Source organism: Aptenodytes patagonicus, chromosome 2 (genome assembly GCF_965638725.1).
Source record: "Aptenodytes patagonicus chromosome 2, bAptPat1.pri.cur, whole genome shotgun sequence".
In the NCBI taxonomy this organism is placed as follows: Eukaryota; Metazoa; Chordata; class Aves; order Sphenisciformes; family Spheniscidae; genus Aptenodytes; species Aptenodytes patagonicus.
In genome coordinates, this window is record NC_134950.1 from 57,142,239 (window position 1) to 57,165,966 (window position 23,728).

Consider the following 23,728-nt stretch of genomic DNA (forward strand, 5'->3'; position numbering starts at 1 on the left):
AGCAATAGCAATTAAATCAAGACTTGGAAAAATCAGAACCTTACTGCTTTATTCTTTTCTCTTTTCCTTTTTTTTTCTTTTATATTCTATTTCAGCTAAGTTTAAAAAATCTGCAGAAGTTGAGAAATTAGATTTATTGGTCCAAGGTTTGCTTAAAAGTATTATGTCTTTGGGGCATCTGTTTCTTTCGGGGCTACCATCTCGCTGCTGCAGTAGGAGTGCAGTAAGGAAGCAGTTATTAAAACTTAATTACATTGGCCTCTGCTTCAGGTGTAGAATGGAGATTTTCTGATCATTGCATTTCTCTGCATAAAAAGGTTATTTTCTTTTGCCTATCTTTAGTTTCTTTTTTCAGCTGTCTCTATGCCTGAGCCTTCCAGTAGTTTCTAACATACGTAATTGTGGCATCTGTTTAACTCAGAGACCCTGGTTTTTGGCAGGGGATAAGGAAGGCTTTTGCACTCGGTGGAGCTGAGCTGGGAATGCATTGGTCCCATTCCCTGATAGAAAATCAGGCTGTTCAGTTATACACCTTTGCCAACAATTTCAAGCAGTTAGGATAGAAATTGGAGATAATAGGGCTGAAGGAAAACTCCAGTCTTCTCCCAGTGCTACCACTGAACCTTGTTTTTCCCTCTAGGCCAGCTACAAAAGAGAGACAATGAAAGGAATCACTGTGATAATTACACAGTTCCAGAAGTTTTCCCTTCTAGTGGGACAATCCTCCTGCAGCCAGCTGCATTGGTTTTGATAAATTTTATAGTGGGGCCTTATTCTACAAGTGGTATTTATGAAATTTATTTATGTCTTCAGTCTTGAAGGATATAAAAGTGCTTTATATTATCACTATACACAGAAACAGTTTATTGACATAAAATAAACTCTCTAGTGGGAAGTGACTGAAGAGCCATGCACAGAAGAAAATTTGGCCAAGGTTGGCCAAAATCTTTGGGTCACTCTCTTTAACAGAAGACGACTTTTCATACATAGAGAGAGAGTAAGTTTGTATACATTATGTAGGAAGTAAAATGGAACTTGTTCATATTTCTTAAAAAAGCTAAATCTTTTCAATTATGAATGGTGCTTTTGCATGTGGCCTGAGGACTTGCAAGTCTAAAACCTTCTGTTTCTGTAGGTTTTTAATTTGTTCTTTTTACCTGTTTTTTTCAGTGTCTGGTATTCTTGTGAGTCAAAAACCACAGTGTTCTTTTTCAAGGACATTCATATGGAAAATCTCACAACTCTAACGATATAAAAATAACCGGAGCTTGAGACTTCTAATTTTTCTCATCTTATACAAATTTTTAATGGGGAATTTACACAAATGAAAGCTCCTGGATTTTCAGCATTTTTTTCATAAGGAATAATTTATCTCTATAACATATTTGGCAGAATTCTGCATATAAGTAGCAGCAGTGCTTCACTGATTAATTGTATTTATTGTTGTTTCTCAAATTATTATACATCTTTTAGAAGTATGAGAACATTTGTACTAATTGCATTAAATCTCTGTCCTGGCAACATATGGCAAGAAACAGGGTTGGCAGTGTCATGAGATTCTAAATGAAAGTGAGAGAACGGGTAATTCTGAAAAGAAGGGCAGGGGGAGATATGATTATGACTGAACCAGAAAACAATCCCTTGCTAATAGAGCAGGTAAGTTGGTCTGCTTTGATAGGACCTAATCCTGTGCTCCTTACTGAAGGCAATGGGCTATGTGCTGGTGGAAGAAGCGTGTAACTGTTTTGCAGCTTTCCCCTTACTCTATTCTTAGATATCTTTTAAAACTCAACTTTAACAGGTGTGCATTTTTGCAGATGTGCCACGTGATTAAATATTCAGTATCTAGCCTCTTGTGTTTGAACAATACTGTGTGCATCAGAAAAATGGGAATAAAAACTGTGAAATATTTCTAACGGCATCTTCACACAAAGAAGATGAGAGAGAAAATTTGATGAAAGCCTAGTTTTCAAAGGGGTGCCTGAAGCATGTAGCTAGAGGCAAGTTAACGTTAGTTACAGTCCTTTGCGAGGCCTGTTTACATGTTTCCTCTGTAGTCGAAGGGCTGTATGCATGCGCTGTAAAAATTACAAGTGCCTACATGGTTCCTTTCAGTCTTTTATCTTACCAACATGTGAATGCTACTTGACATTATGCTCAGAGATGTTTTAAGATCTCCAGCCTCTTTTTAATTGCAGTCAACCTATGGAATTCATTCAGGTTGGAACTTGCCCCTTTTGGAGAGTTGCAGTCCTGCTTATAGTGGGCTCATAACTGAGGGAGGGAGAGATGTAAAGCAGGAGAGCATAGCTGGAGAGCTTCTATACTTCGTGCTCACGCAGAGCATGTCTGGGTGGAGGATCTGGCTGTGCAAGAGGTGACGCAGGAAAGACTGACTGGGTCCATATTTCTCAAGATGGTGGTGCTAGGTCTCCAACTCATTCTTTGTAACATTCATGTGGGCAGAAGTAACAGGGATACAGGATCAGTTCTTATTTTTTCCTCTGCCATATGGGGAAATACCACCAAAATAATTTTAGCCAGCAAGGATAGCCTTTTTATTTGCGTGGCAAGAAGTAATTTTTTTCTTCAGAATTTAAATGGTCATTAAAAAAGCTGAGATATTAAAAAAGCTGTAGCCATTGATTTTTCCCCTCTGGAAACAAGTTCTCGTCCTGTCAATGGCAGAACTGATTTCTTTAAGTAAAGAAAAGGATATCAAAAGATTCTACAGTACTATGACAGGAGGAGAAGCTACTTAATACATGCTCTGAAATTCTGCATTGTTAAACTTCCAACACCATGTTAGAAGTTCCATATCCTTATACCTAATGCAGCTGAGGTGTAATCAGAGGTGTTTTATCACTTTAATTGGGAGTGTTTGTGTGTGTAGTGTATGCAGAGATAAATATACATTAAATATCTAACATTACTTAGATAGTAGGTGTACTTTAAGGTGGTTTGATTTAACAGTTGGAGATGCATTATATATATTGTATTGCTTAAAGTTTTATGGAAATTGGATATGTCATCTGTCTGTTCCAGACACATTGCATGATATGCCCAGATATGCATTCTTGCTACCTTTCATTTTTGTCACCAGTTCTGGTCTCAGTTTCATCTCGATTTTTCATACATTAATATTTGGCTTTTCTTTCCTTCCATTTCATCTTTTCCACCACTGCCTAATCCTTCCACCATCATGGCAGAAGAAGCTATCACTCCTACACTTATTACCTGTAAGTAACTTCTTTGTCATCAGAGACACACTTTCTGCCATGTTGTTCCATGCATAAGTAGTGAATATTAATACTGAAAGTTCCTTTCTAAAAACAAACTTTGTAAAAGTTATACCAAGATAAAAACAGCATGGTCAATAATATAATGAAATATTTAGCTTTATAGCAGTCTCTTATGCCTCATACTGTGCATCAGAGTCCTTTGAATATCATTATGTAACAAATTTTCTTAATTGAAAAGTAGTGGGTATAAATATCACTACCATGTCTATGAGAAATTTTCATGCCTAAGTAACTATTTTTAGAATTTATTTAGTGGTTTCTTTCTCATTTGTTGTGTTGAAAATATAGCATTGATTAGGCATGTACAAGCATTTCCATTTGTTGCTTTGTACATATTATTACTTTTTCATGAATAATGATCATGCATAAACGTCATGAGTTACCATTACTGGAGTGAATTTCAAAGGAGAGAGCACTAAAAAATGAGGGCAAGATGAAGCATAACTTTGAGTAAGTAATAACTTTTCATTTCGTTCCCTGCTGTCAGCAGGTGATGAATGAGAAGGGTTCTTCTGTGAATTTAGCAAATCCCTTTCTGAGGCTATTCACCTTTTCTCACTTTCCAGGTACAAGGAGCACATGATAGTTTTTGGATTAGCAAAATATTAGGGGTCTTGCTTAGTTGCAAAATGAGACACATTTAAGCTTGTTTAATCTTGTTGGCCAGAAGCAAAAATCAGCTGTCCAGTAGCTAGCTGTCTTCCTTAAAGCTCATGTTGAAAAGTCATGGGAAACTAGGAGATGATATTTTTATATAGTTACAGAAGATGGGGTGTTACTTGCATGAGACAGACACTAGTACCAGTTTTCAGGTACATATGGTAGTAGCACGCTCTTGAAAGGAACACATTTCAGTAATGTTTTTATTTAAAAACAATATTGTTTCTCATGTTCCTTTTTAGTTGCTCTTCAAGCTTTTTAAATAAATATTTTTTCAATTAATATTTTTAAAAACTATTTCATTCATTTATGGAATTTATGGAAAAATTAGTAAATGTTTTCTAACTTGAAAACTTGCTAAGCAGAACCATGCTTCAAATGAATTAAAGCAACAGAAATTTAAACCTCTTAGTTGAAATTCCCTAAGACTTCTGAATATATTGAAAACTGCTCATTTACTTAGTAATTCAGATTTCATATTACATTATTTGACACTTTACATATAGTGTGATTTTTTTAAACTGTTCTTTAAAGCACTGTATTAACGTGAAGGTCGGAAAAAATTCTCTCTTCCACAGATACAGTATTTCAAAATTTGTTTCTGTTCCTGAGATGAAAAGACCAGATTTTCCATGGAATAGGTCTTAAAAAAAAAAAAAAAATCAGTTCGGGACCATTTAAATGTCATTTTTAAAATGTCAAAAGAGTATAATATAGGAAGTCATATATTATATTGTTGCCATAATAAGTAAATGTATTTAAATTAATATTTTAATATGATTCATGTCTCAAGGCTAAATCAAAAAACAAAATTGAAACAAATGGAACATTAAATGAAACACTGTTTCATTATTCAAAGAAATTGGATTATATCTTTTTTTCCTCTTTTTCCACTGACAATGGAAAATAATGTGAATTGAAATGTTTCTGTAAGTTTTACAAGCAGGTTTTGTCCCCAGTTTTGCAATCATAGAGACTGTTAATAGTGGATGGAATAGTGCTTCTCTTGATTATTTGGAATACTCTTACAGTGACTTCAAGAAAAGATCTGTCTTTTTGTTAGTGTGACACAAATTCAGTAACTTTGTAGTTTGGGTACGTTAAGTCTTCCAAAAGAAATGGTGTGATCTTGACCTTGTATTGTTTTGCTCCCTGTCTGGCAAAAGAAGGGAAGTAAGAGCCCTGAAAAGAGCAGACAAGATCAACCCCCAATAGGAGGAAATATTTTGCACCAAATTCTCCACCTGTTTACGCACCACGCAATTTCACTGAAATTGGTGGAAATCTTATATGAATGCAGAATTCATTACAGTTTTATTTTTAGCTGAGGAAGTTGGTATGGATTATAAACTGTTCATATTTTGAGAAACATAATTTGAAGTACTTTGCCATTGCTAATTTACCACTTCTATACTGAGTATCATATTCAAATTTACTGATTAGTCATTGTAAATGCAAGCTGTAACATCCAAGTGAGCATCTATGCACTGAAATAGTTACTATTGTCTTGTGTGCTGCTTTCCTTATGTGCCGTGGGCTCCTTTTCCCTAGTAGACTGCAATCTCTGCCACTTCTAGATCCATCCTAAATTAAAATTAAAAAAGAAAAAATTGGCAGATGCCTAGAGCTGCTGATGAATCATCAGAGATGGACCTACAGCTGTGCATATTTGGCAGAGAATTATTTCCATTTTATCTTGTGTTTACTAGTTAGCCAGTCAAGAGACGTTACAGAAGAGAAGTTGAGTACTGCTATTGAGAATTGTACTTCTTTTTAATGGGCTTAAGTGCCTCTGCCAGCACCTTTCCTCCCACTCTTGCTTTCCTGAGAACTGGTGCATTTTTTACCTTTCACCTCAGTCAGGCAGCAGATTTTTTTTTGGCTGGCTGTATTTAGTCCTGTATGAGTTCTTTTGTTCTTAACATTAGAGCAAATTTAATAGTGCTCATTAACTCTGCAGCAGGTCTTTTGACTTTGCAGTCGATTCCAGGTGGGAAAAAAGAAGAATGGAGACGGTGTTGTTAGTGACACTTGTAATGACTGGTGTTCTCAGCATGGCAGCTAGTGCTGGCATGACTGCTTTCTCCTGACACATTTTCTGATGGGCAAAGCCCTTGCGACGTTGGCCAGAGAAGGAAAAGTACATTAATAGTTTATTGTGTAATTATGGTTAAATGAACTAGACAAGCCTGTTGTTCAGGTGACAACGAGCGCCACTGTGCTGACCGATGGCCATTGACTTTTGTATTTGAGATTTTCATTTTGATAAAGGTTCTGCCCTTGGAGATCATTAATCATTAGTCAGGAGCTAAGATATCTAGATTTGTACAAATTCAAGCATCAGACAAACAAAATGAGCGCTTGGACCATCTGAGTTTACTCGAGACACTGGCGCCTGATAGAGAGTTTGGGGAATTCAATTTACCTCAAATTCTGGGGCAGGTAGTTACAGATTGCAGCTGTTATAAGTTGCTTTCAAGAAAAGGCTTCATTACATTGCTATGAGCAAGATGTATGCCCAATTAAAATACAAAGTTGTGAAGGTCGCTTTTGATGTTGTCCCTCAGTTTGAACTTGATATCAAAATGGTATGTTACGATTATTATTGAAATTGAATACTTACGCAACAACGGTGCTGCACAGCAGTTAGGTGCATAAAGTTATTCTATTTTTGTGCCTTTTCACAAGTCATTTCTACTTGCAAAAGGTGAAGTAGGGAAACAGGAGACAATTATTGCCCAGTATTCTCATAAAATAGTAATCATGTTGAGATCTTAATAGTGTGAAATCTGACGTTGTCTGTCCCAGCACTAATCATCTAGTTAGGTGACTTAAGACAGAAGTGCATCACAGGTACATCCTCTGTATGGAAATCTCAATCCAGAAACCTAATACAATGTTGAAACATTACTAAAATGGACTATAGAGGACTAGAGGTCCTATTGCCTGGTACTTTGTATATGGCTCAAAGAGGACAAAATTCCTCCTACAAGAAAATTAATTCTACAAACATTGAGCTTTTTCATGTAAACGTGAATAAAAACATACCCTCCTTTTTAAGAGAATTTGATAGTTTGGGGCCCAGTTGAAGTACACTTTTCTTGTGTATCTGACTTGAGCTCAGGAGCCTGGGGATCTGTTCTCAGTTCAGTTATCTCTGTGTCTCTTGCTTCGCTAGCAGGTTTTCAGTGCTGGCTTCTGGAGCTCTGTACAGAGACTCGATTTGTGGCTCATTTCCCCAATCCCATTGCAATTGACCTAGTACTTATGGCAGAAAGCACAAGGTTAGCAGATTTGCAAAATGACCCTAATAATCAGAGTTGTAAAATTTCCAAAAAATCAATGGTGTCGAAACTCATAACAGTGATTTCTGGACAATTCCAGGAAATATGCAGTCATCACGTTTAAAACTTCTTTAGTAATTTGAAAATAGTGAGAGAGGTTAGAAACAGTCCAGTATTCACAACTGCAGCTGACCCTGGAACTAGAATAAGTTCATCAGTTTGTGCCTTGCAGGTGGAGGAGAGCACTAAACAGAAAAACATGAATGTGTTTGAACTGTTTGATACGTTTGATCTGTTAGACTACACTTGTGATCTCTTCTGAATCTTTAAATATGCATAGTTACATAGACTTGTATCATAGAATCATGTAACCCAAAATAAACGTGGATTTCTGTAATTGCCTTGTAAGCTAGACTTAAATGATTTGGGGATGTCCCATGAGTTTTGTTGCTTCTGGAGAAGTCTAGAATGCCAATATATTGAAATCTTTGGATAATATGTAATGCCTAAAATAGCAAGGAGGGTGTTTTACTAAATCGCCATGGCTGAAAAATACATTTGTGGGCTATGTGCCATAAGCTTTGAGAACAGAGGTACAATATCTAGCTTTCATGCAGAGATACTAAGCAGTATCAGAATTAGAATTTTATTTTTAATTAAAATATACCACATCATTTTTAAAAATCTATCTGAAGTCATTATTTGTTATACTGATTCCTTGTACCTTCTGATTCTTTTGGATCTGATTGTATTGCTTTATAGCCAAGGCTTACATTCCCATTTCTCTGTAGAAAAAATTGTAAATAATCCTTAACACTCAGACCACCAGTAAGTAAATCCTTTTTTTTTAATTATTTTATTAGCTCTTTCTGAAGTATATGAGCCCCCCAGAGCAGTGAGCTGACTATAGGAAATAGCTTTCTTGAGGTGCAACAGAGATCAGATTATTCGTGTGGAGGAATAGCTCTGCTTTAGTTCATCTTTTCTGGGCATGTTTAGATACTCACTCCAAGTTACTTTTCCAATACCTACACGTAGGAGATCCATAGTAATTTCTAAAGTTACCCAGACTTTTCAAAACCACATTAGCCCAGATGTGTTGAGTGAGAAACCATAATCTGTAATGTGCTGCAAGTTTGGGTTTTTCAAAATAAATGGGTACTACAGAGAGAGTGAGGTGAAGTATCAGAAGTGATTGATTGCTATGCTGGTCACACAATCACACTCAGTTACTGTCCTTGCTCCCTCAGTGTCAAGCAGTAAATTTGCAATTGAGCTGAGGTTTGGAGATTTTTCTGTCCTTAAAGGGGCAGTTTCAGTTTACACTGCTTGTTGTGTGAAGGTATCAGACATTTAGTGTGGGAACCAGTGTAACTGTAGGAAAAATAAATGCCTATCCAGTCTAGAGACGTCTTGGTTCTTTCCACATTAATAAAAGCTTTGTCTTGCTTTTCTAAACTAATATACAGGGATTTGAATTGAATACTGAGATTGCTTTTGGAAATTGTGGATTCCATATACTCTTGTAGGATAAGCCTGAAAGCCTATCTTTATTATACGTAACACTGAGACATAATACATACATTCGGGAGGCGAAGAGAGGATAGTGACAGGTATGTGTATTAAAGAAGTTACCTTTGTATTTGAGTATTTGTATTGCTGTCCCATATTGAGTCTTGTTCAGTTAATGTTACCAGTTTACCAGGGTGGACTGTCTTCTGTATAAAATTGTGGATTTAATTAATTCGTCAATTAGCCTGTTGAAATTGTTTGTAGCTTCCTAAAAAATTTGGTTCCCAAATCAGTCATGCTTACTGTCAACAGCAGTCATTCTAGGCACTGAGATTTTGCCATTGTTCAACCAACCATCATTGTTGAATTAGACTTTTAAAGAGGGTATAAGGTGAATAATTTTCATTCACTTTAAGACTCTTCCCTCAGGAAAAAGGTGCGGTTCATGTGTTTTTTACTCTGAAATTGCATTTCTGTATACATAGATAGCTTAAAACTGACTTCAGATTCTTTTACTTTAAATTTCCAAATAGAAAGGAGAAATTTTCCTTATTTTAATATTAGTATTTATCGTACAAGAGGGGTAATGGCATTGGAAACTTACTTTCTCTAAACCCCAAACCTGCCATTACACTTTGTGTGACTGTAAATGTGTTAACAGTAAAGAAGCTATACTGCATATTAAGACCAAAACTCACTTCATAATTTATGTTGCTAAAGGCCTGTATTTTTTCTAAACAATTGAAGTGTTAGTTTTCAAAATGGCTTAATGAAACATTGAACTGATGGACAGAAGATGTCTGCAAAAGGTGGGACTACAAGGAATGAGGTGAATGTTGCATTGTATCTCTCCTGGACTCAAGGAGGACAAGCAGCAGAAAAATGCTTAAAGAAAAATGGGTAGAAGAAATCGTATAGTGAATCTAGCCTAAGACCTCTTTGCTTCAGTAAACCACAGGCTTAATCACCTCTGATTCAGATAAGAACAACTGTAATGAGATGTTCGTGTCTGTTGAGTGATGTCAGCACAGGGCACTGAGGTGTTGTAGTCATTAGTATTGCAATAACTTCTATTGACTGATTATATTTTTGTTTGAGCTTCTTATCTGTAATCTTTTCTCTGACCCCTGAATCCCATGGGAGATGCTTCGGCTGAAATACCTTTGTTGAGCCTATCTGCAGGGGTTATGGCCGGGTTAATGATAATCCACCTCAAGGTAGCATCTGTCAGTGTTCACTCTTAATTTCACAATGAAAATGTTCTAATCTTGGCTCCTTTTCCTTCTTCTCCTTTTCATTTCCTTCCTCATCTACAGTATTCCTTCCCTCCTGGAGGGAAGATCAGTGGCCATTTGCTTTCTGTAGTGTCTAGCTGACCAAAATCATCTTTCATTTCCAAATTTTCTTTCTGTCATTTTTCATGGTCATTGTTTTCCTGCAATGAATTACCTAACTCTTGCATGAGAGGGTAAGGAACCATACCACAGTTGCTTTCTTTTGCCACTCCTGGTCACTCTGGCCCACTGCCTCCATTTGTGAGAGTCTGTGCAAGGATTCTATCTGATCGGGGTCCTTCCTAATTTCAGGGCAATAGCCCACATGTAAAATGTAGCTAGGAAGATTGCATCAGCTGTGAAATTGAGCCTCACAAAAACTAATCGAGCAAAGAAACAGAGGAATGGACTGTGCTGTGTGCTTACAAGTCCAGCAAAGCCTGGCATTTCATCAGTCCCAGACACCCTGTTGCAAAAGAAAATCTTTTACAAGACTTATCATAGATATTAGAATCATGGCTCTATTTCATTTACAAGTGTGCAATAATGGTTTTATTATTACTGCTATTGCTATTATTAGACTGTAGCTTTTAGTGTGTGCTACAGAGAGAAATCTGTAGGACTGTCAGAAAAGTCTTGCATAATTCTGTTAGTTCCTGTGCCAACCAGACAGCAGCAGTGATCCAAATAAAAAGAGGTAGTAGCTGGAGCAGAGCAGAGTATTGTAGGGCTTGTGCCGTGAACTACCTGCTCCTGTGAGTACTGAGCTGGTGAACATGAAGAAGCACATTTATTTTTCTTTTTAGCAGCTGAAGCTCAGGACCACTTCTGCATTTGATCTGAGATCCCTCGGTGAGACATTGAACCAAATGTCTAGGGGTATCTAAATCATACTCACTTCACCTGCAGAGGGAGTTAGCTTCTCTCCTTCTTTCTCATTCCCCGATTCCTCTGATCATGAAGACACAAGTTAGAGCTACCAGAGGCATCTCTGGCTTGCCTGAAGGAAAGGCAAAGCAAAGCGTTCGCTAACCTGTGCATTTCACAGAGGATCAGCTGGTTTAGAGCAATTATGCCACTCTGCATCTCCCATTGCAAAGTGATAGTGTGCTTTCCTCCTGCGTGGTGATGTCAGTAGCCAAAAGTAGGTCTTCCAGTATGGATTTGGCCAGCGTGTTCATATTGGGTATAATAATGCATGCATATTGACTGCAGCAAGTAATGGTTTAGGTAGGCTAGATAGATTTTAGTTTGCTTAAAGATGTGTATTGGATTATGCTTTAGGTATAATGGAATGTATTTTGCAGTTTATGGTCCTATTTGGCAATTGTCCATGGAAGGGTCACTTCAGAGGGACTAGGTTCATGGCTTACAGTGTATTTTCAAAAGCAGATTAAATACTGAATGCTTTGTATTTACTGAGATTTTTAAGGTAAGATTGTCACGTTTACGATACGTCATAGAATAAGGCCCTGATCCTTAGCTGTAACATCCAGGTGTAACTGGCAGTAGAACTTTACTTTCTGCTTACCAAATAGGGAAGAGTCATGTCTGCATTTTAATATTCTCCAGATTAAGATTACAGAAGATTTTTTAAACTAAGAAAAGAAGAGAAACACATAAGGATGTTAGTTAACCATAGGGATTACCAACTGTATGCTTAAGACAAATAAATGAAAAGGAGAACAATGTACATTGGTTGCACGTTGAGTCCTAAGACAGGCTCCCAGCAAGAATAGGATTATTTTTTTGCTGAACAGGTTACTGCAGTTTCAGCTGCCTTTTGTTGGAACCCAAAGCACTGTAAACCTATTTTGAGGCCGGAGTACTGTGCATTCATGGAAGTGTCTTGTCCAGTTCTCTGTCCACAAAGGGTTTTATCTAACTTACTCCTTAGATCCTACTGTTGTTGTCTTCCTTCCAGCTTCTTTTTCTCTTTCAACACTAATGTGTGTGCCCAGCTCTTAAGCCTGCCTGCTTATTCTACTGACCATTTCCTTCTTCATCTTTCTCTTCCTCTGCTTCTCCTTTTACTTACTCCTCCTTTCCTTTAGCCCCTTTTGCTTTCCCCCCCCAGATACTGTATTGTCGGTCCTGTCCTGAAAAATATTTCCTTAAAATTGCTTTATTTTCATTCTCTATGCTCTGCTTTGTCTCCTGAGACTTAATGCAGGCTGCCTAGTCATTTGTTCTTACTGCACGTACTACCATCTCTCTCCTCAGAACCTGTAGAAGAGAAGGAGAGGCAAATCTTAGAACGTCAGAATATCCTTCTGTTATTGTGCAACCTTTTTTTGTAATTATTTTTATTCTTGATAGTCACTAAAGTGCTATTGCTTAGATAGACTTACTCTGTGGGAACATTTAACATGGTAAAATTAGGAAAAGACTGAGTTACATGTCTACATGAGAATTTTTTGCATTGGGGATTGTTTCTTTATTTTCATGGGAAAAGAGCGAGCAGTTTTTATTTGCTCATTTTTCCTTATCTAAAAATTGATTTTGCTAAGGCTTTAAAAATACTCACCTCCAGATTGGAACTTAGCATGCAATATTTTACATTCAAAAAAGAAAAAATTTATCTTAAGCGATTGAAAATGATGTCACCATGGAAGTTGCAATATAACATTAATTATAAGAAGTGTACTTCAACACCCACAATACTGTGTATTTACTTATGTCAGAACAAGGTAATGCTTACTGTATTAAGAATAGCTTTTCATTTTATGATTGCCTGTTGTTCTTTGAATCATAACCTTCACTCATTTCTTTAATTTAGGAGAAAAAGCCATTAAACATAGATACTTCCTGAAAGTGTGTGCTGCATGAAAGCTTTAATTAAATCTACAAGTAAAGCTTTGAAAGAACAAGAATCAAATTAATTGCAACAAGGACCATGCATTTATTTCTGTGACAGGCCTTTGCGTGTTAGAGAAAAGGCAATCTGTGTACCCTTATCTGAATTAGTAAACTCAATATCACTTTTCATTAGCATGGTAGGTCATTGCCGTGCGTCTTCAGTGTGACACTGTTTACATGTTAATGACCTCACAAATAGAGTCTGTTCCAAATGGTTTGCAGTAGTAGAAAGTTGTAAATCCATGAAGTGGAATAAACTGTCCTCTGCTTTCTGCATCATTGCTTCTTGCGAGTTCCCTTCTAGACTGAGCTTCATAATTAGGCAGCAGTATAATTAAGGCAAATTCAGTAAATGCAAATAGGGCAAAAGGATTTATAGCTGATTATGGTTGTTACAGCATACCTGAAATAAATTAATTTCTAAGCATTGTTATTAGTTGACTTTTCAATGACATGGAGTCTAGAAGTAGAAAGTATTCCTCACAAAAAATGTTCATAGCTTAACTTAGTGAGTGTGAGTCCATGACGATGTATTCAGATTTACAAAGTGCTGGCATACCCATGAAAAAATCACGGAAAGATTCGGTAGAACATATTGCTTTAGTTGTTTGGTGTATGATTGCTTGTATTAGATGAGATTTTTAAGATTATAAATATATTTTTCCCCCACCATATAATGTGATGAAATCAGCATGCTCCCAAAAAGCATATCTTTAAAGAAAATGTCATATTTACATCTGGTAATTTGACTAGACAGTGGAAAGCTTCACTGCTTTAAAAGCTTGGAATGATAAAGCCAACATCAAATGAGTAAAACAAACTCAGCGTAGCCACTTAAATTTGATTGCCTAAAATATCTAAAACAAGGACCATTCTGATATCCTGCTGTGTGAATTCATGTTAAGTGCTGAATGCCCCCAATTCCCATTGACTTCAGCACCTTGGAGACTCTGGTCCCGTATTTGGATGTCTCAGCCCTGCCATAACAAAAAGCCTATTTTTCACTGGTCATATGCAGCGTATACCTGGTATTGCAAGACATATACTCTGTGGTTCTGCCTGCAACAACCTTGGGAGTTGCTTTGCAGACAGTGAGTAATGGTTTCTACTTTAGTCACTCACCTAGTATGCAAAGCAAGTTTAATTATATGCTGTCCAATCCTCTCTGCTACATATTTTTCCACTTGCTGGTTCTGGGTGAAATACATACTTTCTACGTGCAGAGGTTACTAGTAAGTGTACAGTGCCCCTGGAAGCATTTATGGCTAATCTTGCCCTCAGCATGCATAATGTAGCTAAGTACTAATTAAAGGTTAAAGAATAGGGATCCATCTTTTCTCTGCCTGATGAATAGAGGAATGTGTTCTGCGTGGGGTCAGATGCTACTTTCAACTGGACAGAATTGCTAGGATGCTGCAAAATCTTAACTACGTGAGACTAAAATTCGGGAGACTCCAGATTTTCTCACAGCACAACAAAGGACTAATAAATCACTGTCTTGTGTTGTGTAATGAATTAGCTGGTTTACTGTGTTTCATATAAATATGTAATACTGCAAGGCATACATGGGTAGAATGTAGATTTGATTTCATAAGGGACATTTTTTTTGTCCTACATACTGACTTCTGAAAATTATCTGTGGCCCAGTTGTACATTTTGCTGTTAAAAATAGAGAGAGATATAGTTCTGGCAAGGCAATAAAGTCACCACAAACATTATTGCCCTCTCTCAGATCCCAATAATAGCTGATTAAAGCAGGTTTCGATTACTTCTAAATACTGCCATGACTGCTGCCGTGCAATATAAGAGAAATTAACTGGTGAGTGATGGCGCTGTGGTGGCAGATAAAAAACTTAGCCGTTCAGTGGAAGTCTGTCTTCGTAGGGCTACAATTTCCCCAGAATCTCCATAGGTTTTGTAATTTTAATACTTCTGCAAAGCCTTTCACACCAGAATGGACTGTAACTTTGCAGTTCTATGAAGTCATCCTTTCAGAAATCCTGGTGTTCACTTCTTTCCTGTAGGCTTCCTCCTGGCATAAAAATCTGATAATAGCAATTGCTTTTTAAATAAGTTTCCAAATAGGTTATGGAAAGAGCATGGGAATCAAGAGGTCTGGTTTCTGCCACCAATTTGCTGATGAAAGTTCCTAAACCTTTGGGTGCCATATTCTCCACATTAATTAAATTTTGATTGCTATTAACTGCTGCAAAGCAGTGGTATCAGGGCTGTTGGAGGTCTGATAATCAGAGAGGTGGAGTACTTCATGCTTCCTTTATCATCACTTGGATTTGAGAAAATTCGATCTTTCTGTTTCTAAATAGAAAGCCATCATGTATTGTAACATTACATGTTACTGTAATATTACATGTACAGTAACATTACATGTTACTGTAATATTAGTACCTGAAAATCAGTGATGGAGACATCACCAGCTAAGACAGGATTAGCCACATATACTTGCAGAAACCCATGTTCTCTTATGAGTAGTCCTTGCAAAAGCACCAGGGGAGGTGTAAAGTATTTTTCTCTGAAACTAGCTGCTTTGACACTTCAGTGGCTGCAGAGCTGCCTCCTTTCCCGCAGTAGGAGTAATCAGCATCCAAGCTTTGCTGCTTGAACTCTTGTGCATGTGGATTACTCTTCTGACACACACAAAAAATCATTATTTAAAGCCCAGATACTGCAGTGGTAGGTTCTTTGGATAAAGATATGAAAACAGTAAAACAGAATAATACAATAATTTAGCATCTCATGATTTTCAGAAATGCATAAATAGAATAATTCAGCGCACTATACCACTTAGAGTCTAATCATTTGCTATCTGATAGAAGAAGTCAATAGCCATAGGGTGAAAATAAGATGGAAAAGGTCATATGATTAAATTAGCTGCATTCAGGCAGGCATTACTTACAAAGGTTTTTTGCTATGATGAAAGAAGATCAACAGTAAGTCAAGCAAATAAGATCAAGTTAGTGACCCTCAGAAAGGGAAATTAACCTCAACGATAAATAAAAGGTTACTGTCCACTACGAGCACTCCAAGATATGCTACTCTTGGTTAATCACATCTTTCACTTTTGGCTATGGACTCTGCATATAACTGCCATTCCGATTATTTACAGAGGAATGCACATCCTTAATACAGGATCCAAATATTAAAACTTATTTTCCCTTTCCTTTTAATTCACACTGCTTTTATTAACACAAGAAATGCCTACTGCAGTCCTAGTGCTCAACCCATTAATATCCTATCAAATTTGTCACTGTTTCCATATTTTGTTGTAAACAGATTCATCTGAGCAGTGCTGTTTTCTGCATCACTTAATCTCTTGTAGGTGTTTCTAATCACTACGTTAAGTGCCTGTTGGGTTAAAAATATTAACAACAGGTTAATATTTTGGTCACATGATTCTCCCTTTTTAATGTTGGGTTTGTTTTCCTTTTGTAGACATTCTTGGGAGCCTAGTTTTTCCTGTTGTGTCCTGCCAGAGTCAGTGTCTAATGAAAATCTAGGCTAAATTTATAGTGTAGCATTTTCATAATATAACTCTTGCATTTGACTAATCATGGAGAATCTAGGCTTTTATAGTCAAATCGTTTCTCTTTCTTGAAGTCTTTTAATATGGGTGAGGAAGTGCAGCGGTCCAAAGTGTTGTAAAACCCTATAAAAAGTCACTTGATGTTATTTTGGTACTTGTGAATTCGCTGCGAATTAAAAACTGCTCTGTCTTTCATTATCTGAGAGCCAAGAAATGCATATATTGGAGTGACTAACCAGGAATGAAAACACAGCAGGAATGGTCGCTGTCCTGGTTCATGATTGCTGCTTAGTCACCAGAAGTTCAAAGTTAAATTGGGCTGTCTTGATCTTCCCCATATCTCATTAGCCTCTGCAGTACTTTTGATCTAGGATTTTCCTGTTGGGGTCTTCACCGTAAATATTCATGCAGATCATATCTGTTTGTGACAGAAGGGATCTCTGTGCATATTAGCCATTTGTTGTCATTTTAGTAACTTCTGTGTGCTTGGTTTCTATTTGGTGTTGAGAAATGTCCGTTTTGCAGATGTTACAGTGGGCTGCGGCAGAATGGCATTGTCTTTCTGAGGACAGACAGTGATGGGGTGTCTTTTTTTGTTGCTTCTTTTGCTGTCCCATGCTTGCCAGACAGTAAACCAAAACAGCTATTTTTAAAACATTTACAGGCCAGACAGACTACGTTGCATATTTAAGAGACTGGTATAGTTACAAGGAAACAAGAAATAGTTAAATGGTTACTCAGAGTTTATACATTTTGGAGTGGCATCATCCACTCAATATTGAGAAATTGGCTTGAGATACTAAGCAAACTGATGTCACATGCTACTTCTTCAGTATCAACTAACAAAATGTTAATGCCATGGTTCCTCCTCTCTGCAAGCTGTTGTTTTATTGCATGATGTCCTACAATGATAATGTCACCTTTAAAGAAAAAAATCTTTTCTTTCCTTGCCTGTCCAAGGTCAGTAAGAAGGAGAATACTAGTTTGTGTCATGTGCATGCAAGTCATTGCTCAGGAATGAAATGTTAAAGAGACGTTGAATAGACCAGAAAATGTCCTAGAAGTTCAGGTATGGTTAGTTTGCCCTTGCTTTAGCTAGTGAGAGTGATTTGACAGCTGTACTTTGTAGTTTCTTCCTTCTGGAGCATGTGACATGCTTTGATAGCAACCCTTAATCTATTATTAATGCAGTTGTACGTAGATCAAAACTAAAGATCCTTAGTCACGTCAGAAAGTAATGCTAGTCTATTTTTATATCATTTGAGGATGTATCTGAAGTGAAGGAAATGAAGTGCCAGAGTACTAATGTCAGGTATTTCATACCTCTGTTCCTCTATACAAGCTGTAATCTGAAGCTCTGTAGGTGTGCGTGTACATGTGCACTGCACAATCAACCTCCTCAGTTTTTTGTCCCAAGAACTAGCAAATAAGTGCCTCCTTTGAGTCTTCTCCATTTGTTGATTTTGAGCTGTGGCTTTTTGTCAAGCTTTGAAGAAGAAAATTTGAGGCATTTTTGGGTGAAGTCTTACTAACATTTAGTTGCCAACATTTTGATGATAATCCGTGTACACCAGCTTTCAAAATTAAAGGGGTTAATTTAGTCCTGTGACTTTCTCTAATAACATCATTATTGCAGGTTATTGTGGAAGTAATGCAGTGTGGGTTATGTTCACTCTCGCATTCTGAAATGGGCTTTTTGTGGGTTTAAGACGATACGACAAGCTATAAAATTTTACAGCAGAAGAGCGCATGGCCTGCTATGACCTCATCTTCAAGCAAGCTTTACCCTTCCTTTTGTTCATACTCCTTTTAGATAGTCAATGTCTGCATGGATGATCTTTAAAAAGCAAGCCATTCAGCTCTTCACATTGCTGTCTTGTAACTCAACACAACTTTTTGAGAAGAAAATTTGGAAGCCTGTGCTGGAGTGCTTCAGGGGGTTTAATTCTGCTTGCTACAAGTCTCAAGACGTAAGGCATTTACAGCTTATCAGCTCTACTGCAGGAGACAACTGAAGCAGCACATAGACACCAGATAGTAAGACATGAGACAAATGGCTGTGAACTGATAACAGCCAATGGGCCATGTCATCCTGTTGACATCCTGATACCTCCCTGGAAGGCCGGTGCATCCTTGGCCACTGAGTCCCTCCTGCCGGAACTCCACTGCAAGACAGATGGACACGACCATACCTGCTAGTTCCTTGAGTATGTTGGTTAACTTGGATCTGCCGGGAAACCAACCCCCCTGGGCTTCGGGATGATCATTCTCAGTTTCACCTGAGAGTCAGGATGAAGTCAGGGCGTGCGCCTGGCTGCTGGGGCTAATGAGCACTCCTGGATTCCTCAGTTTAGCCATGAGCTGGGAGACAGCTGTATGCTTTATCAAGGAATAAATATGCCCTGAAAGGGAACAGCTAAGGAAAATAAATGTCCTGGGAGGCAAATATCTACCTGAGACTGAGGTAGTACTTTCAGTAGAAGGAAAAGCATTGAAAATCCTCAGCTGACAATTCCTCAGATGCTGACAAATTTCCCTCACAGCACAACACCCACAAGTATCCATTTGACCAGAGAAATAATTAGCTGGTACCACATGGACTGTAATTCTTGGTGATACAGCAGCAAAGGTATGCTGTGGGAGGAAAAGTAACCGGGATCCTTCTCCCCCTTGACCCATTACCCATACACCTTGTCACAATATTGTGCCAGGCAGTCACTCTTCTAGTATTGCTGAAATGGAGATGGGTACAGCGGGAACTTGAGACCCGTCACCTGTTGTGGCTTGCTGTGAGGCTGTAAGTTCCTCTTTTTCCATACGACATAAAAAGCTTTAAAGAAACAGGTGGCAGAGGTCCACAGAAGCTTCAGGATGGCCCAAATTTGAAGTTGCAGCTCTCGGTGTTTTAGTCCGTAACATAATGCAACAAGACATTCTGTTATTACATTCTGCCTTTGCAAATCTAAGGGAATGGGGCAGCGTTATGTTTCCTTCACCATCTAGTCAGCTCCACTGCAAGACAGTGTCATATCTTTTATTACTAATACTGAAAAATTTCCTACAGTAGCTAATTTACCAGTGAAATATAGACATTTAAACATGTCAGCTGTACTTTTTTCTTCCTATATGCATCTTGAAGTTTATATACAGATGGCATTTTCACACTTATGTCTAATAGCTATTAAAATTTTCCTGTGCCTTATTTCTTTTGAATGTCTCTTTACCAAGCCTGTCAGCTTTTCATCTCTGAAGCTAAAAATAAATGTTTATACAGAAATCAGAAGAGATTGAAATTACGGGTTGATTGACAAATAGAAAAAATAAATTACACAGCTTTCATTAATTATTCCATGGATACTTTTGCTTGTGGGAGTGGTGCATTGAGCATCTATTTTTTTCAACCCTGAAGAAAGTTAAGTAGCTGAAAACATGAGATTAGAGAGAAACAAGCCAAAGTTGCACATTGCATTTAGTCATAGGAAATACTACTTTTTGTATTACACTGAAAGAGGGATTGCATATCCACAGCTGGAATTTTTGCTACCCTTTATTGTAGCAGCAGCAGCTGCCATTTTTCTATTCCATAGCATTAAACCAACCCATAATTTTGCAGCACATTCTGCCAGAAATGTGCATGTGAATACTGATACTCTATACTGAACCAGGCCTCTAAATCTTTTTGTATTTCTGGGCAGCATGTAGAATGCTAAAGGAAATGGCATTTTCATCTTGATGTGGAACAATAACGGTACAAAATCGTATTCTTGTGACATTTTCAGGTGGCAAATGACTTAATGAGGAGCGAGAGGGATGAGTAGTTCCCAAGTAAATAACAGCACAGCCATAAGGAAAGCAAAGAGCACTGTACTTAAGTCCTTTCAGTGATCCTGCAGTTGAAGATGATGTTCATTTTCAGCAAATGCATTTTTCATACCATTATTTAGTTACACATGATAATAAGGTTAAAAGTGTGATAGATGAATCAGCTTCCAGAAGTTAAGTTGATGTAGCAGTATAAAAGGCTGCATTTCTGGAACAAATTCCATTGAGGATTTTAAAAAGAATGACGTTTCACAAAGAACATCAGAGGCAAAGCTAGAAGCAGCGTTCTGTATCTCAGTCTGCTATTCACATAAAAAAATGTTTGAGCCAAATGTGTCCCTCAGCCTTCAGCTGTTCATTTTTAATATATGTGTGGCTTGCATATGCTGCAGTTCTTATATTCGATGCTCAATCTTCATCCAAATATAAGAGCATTGACTCCAGGGACAGAGAATTCTTGACTATCTTGACTACCTCACTATTATTTATGAAGGTTCTTCCCTTTTGCTCCATTCAAATAGATGCAGCGCTATTTCAGGCATCTAATGATTACTCTCACATATGCAATTATGCCAAACAGATCTAAGATAAACAAATCAGAACTGCAAACGAACCTCGCATTCAGCCAGCTCTTCCGTAGGTTACTTTTAGCAAAGAAACAGACCATCTTTCTGAAGAGACATGTTAAATTGCAGAAAAGCTGAATCCAGCTAGAAAAAGTTATTAAGAAAAGCAGCCTACAGTGGCAAGTTTGTAGTACTGGTTTGTTTTGACACCAACTATTTTTCTCTCAATAACTGTCAGTGAATTCATGTTCACCTGATACTTACTCTCATTATACAGTTGGCAGTTAAAAGGCTATTTCTAAAGTCAGGTGGCTGTATCTCATCTTCCAGCTACTTAGTCCTCGTTCCTTATCTTTTTTGTTTGCTAAACACCTCACTTTACTTTGCAGACATTCACAATACTTGGTGATACAGTAAGGCTGCAGTGTGTTTTCACAGAGATCATTTTTTCTGTTGCTTGGAAAACAGTTAATTGTTTGAAGACCAGTTGCGTAAATGGTATTTTCATATCAAATACGTTCGTATTTTTATGTCAGCCAAGTGGAAACTGAATTTTTAATACAGTGTTTTATTGTGGGGTTGAATGTCAGCAGATGTATAACAAAAGAAGAGAACTTCAAAATAAATCAATTTATGATGTTTCATAAACTTAAGTAATACCACAGTCAGCACCTGTCCTATTAGCAAGTAACAAAGCAGAGAGTAGGATGCTTTCCGTCTGTTCTATTATGAACTACAAGGGCATAATATGATGAAAAAAATACAGTCAAACTGCTTTATGAACAGGAACTCCTTGACTTGTCTAAAGTAGCAACGGTTATTTGTTAGGCCTTGTTTATTTACTGTGACTGTAGCAGAGGAGTTGTTTCTTGCCTACTGAGTCTGAAAATAGCATAGCCAAGAAGGACCGCTGCAGCTGATACCTACCCGCCTCTTCCATCTGGTGAGAGTCAATGTGGAACTCCAGTCCATGGCAGAACCTTTGCGTACTTTATTTAAAACGTTTATTTTGTGGAAACAGGGCTCTTCCTACACTCTGCTGTGTTAATGGCATGTACTTACAGTGATGCAGTGCAGAATGCCACCATAACCAAATTCCTTTATCTCATTTATAATATTTGAGCAACAAAGGGTTCCAGGCTAGTCATGCTGTTACTTCTTTTCAAGTCCACATTTCATTTTAACATAGGTGCTAAATGGAAGAGTCAATTTATTTCTTTCTGCCCAATCTGTGTCTGTATTGCATGTATTTGAGTGCATTATCAACCCTGGTAGGCAATGATCCCATTCTGGTAAACAAAGATCCCATTTTTGAAAGAAAAAAAAATCTTTAGTAGAATTCTTGCTTATTTTTGACTACATTAAAAATATTTGGCTTGAGCACAGTCAGAACAAGAGAGAGTTTCTTAGTACGGTATTTGTAGTTAATAGAAAGGCAAGTGGCATTTTTTTCTGAGTATTTTTCTCCCCTTGGACTGAGGTACCAGCTATGTACAAATTCCTACCGTATATCCAGACCTAGAGTGGAGCAGCAAAACTCCTGATAAGCCTTTTTATAATTCTTCATTTACTTGTAGCCATTTCTTTGATGAGTTTGGGCCATTCCAGACATCAGAAGTATCAGTAGGTAAGCAGACACAGACTTGCAAAATAATTTAGGTTGGAAGGGACCTTGTGAGGGCGTCTGGTCTGACGACACCCATCCCCCCATCCTATCATTGTATTGAAGTCACTGGGTCTGTTCTAGCAATATGTCCTGTATACTCGGAAATGCCTTTGATAGAGCAATCATCACAGGCGTTTAGAATCTGGCACAGTAAATCATGAAGACAAAAGGTAGGAGCAGCTGTGATACGTATTTTGTAAGCAGAACATCTTAAGATATTTAGAAATAAAGAAAGCAGAAAATAACCCCACCAACTTTTTGTCATTCTGAATGACCTTCCAAATATTTGAATTGCTTTTCAGATATCTGAATTCTTTGAAGCTTATCCCTCATAAACACTACCTTCAACCTTTACTTTTTCTGTTTAGTTTATTAGATGGTGAGCTGTATCATCGGTTTGCAGCTGAGTTACATGAAGCTTTTTCACTAAATGAAATGTGAAAAATCTATCATCAGTTGTGTGGCAATTATGCAGCAAGCCCTCTGTATGTGTTTAAGGAAGCTCTTGTGAAAGTGTGCTGGAAAGAACATCTTTGCATCCCCCCACTTCTGGGCTGGCTGTGTCCTGAGTCAGTGCTCTCCTCCGGAATAAACCACACTGGCAATATGTAAGCTGATTTAAAGGAGCATGCACTATAGGGCCCTGGACCCAGATCATTCCATGTTTCCTTTCCATGAAAACCAGGTCATGAAGGGTGAAAGGAATTAGACTGATGCAGTTCAGTGTAGTTTAAAGGTATGCACAAGGAGCCGGGACCCAAAAACTGTTTCCGAGTCTCCTGTTTTATCTGTAATTGGTATCAGCTCTAGATGGAAGTGCCTGATAGATACTGTATCTTAATCTAGTGTTAAGCTAGAGTAATGACAAGACAAAACTTTCCAGCTCTACATTGTGTCAAACCCTCTGACTCTGGCAAATTTATCTCATGGCTAGTCGGGCTGCCTAAATGTTTCTGGAAATGCTGAGCATGATTGTTCCCAACACAGTAAGTCCACTGCATCACAGTTAGTATGTGCATGCAAAGCAGACAGTGTGTTTGGCATGTTCATTGTCAGACCTACTGAATATTGTTGGGTAGACCTTGGGGCCTTTTGTAGCTGTGGGCCTGGAAACTGGTCAAGTGGGTCTACGCTCAAAGCCAGGCTGAATGCTGACTTTTCAGTGACCAACTCCCAAAGCAGATACGTTGTGCACAGAGGCTGTCTCTTTGAATCAGAAAATAGTGAAAATCATTTACCAGA

General features: G+C 37.7%; 1 protein-coding gene across 10 annotated transcripts in view; it reads left to right on the top strand.

Annotated features, from left to right (window-relative positions):
- PTPRM (protein tyrosine phosphatase receptor type M) overlaps window positions 1–23,728 on the top strand; it is a 492,832-nt gene that overhangs the window by 333,326 nt on the left and 135,778 nt on the right. For 5 of the 10 annotated variants that reach the window (XM_076329941.1, XM_076329942.1, XM_076329946.1 and 2 more), the window contains one exon: window positions 3,210–3,239. The exons of the other annotated variants lie outside the window; for them this stretch is intronic. In XM_076329941.1, the coding sequence (XP_076186056.1) occupies window positions 3,210–3,239 (30 nt within the window). The remainder of the gene's footprint in view (window positions 1–3,209; window positions 3,240–23,728) is intronic. 10 annotated transcript variants of the gene reach the window in all.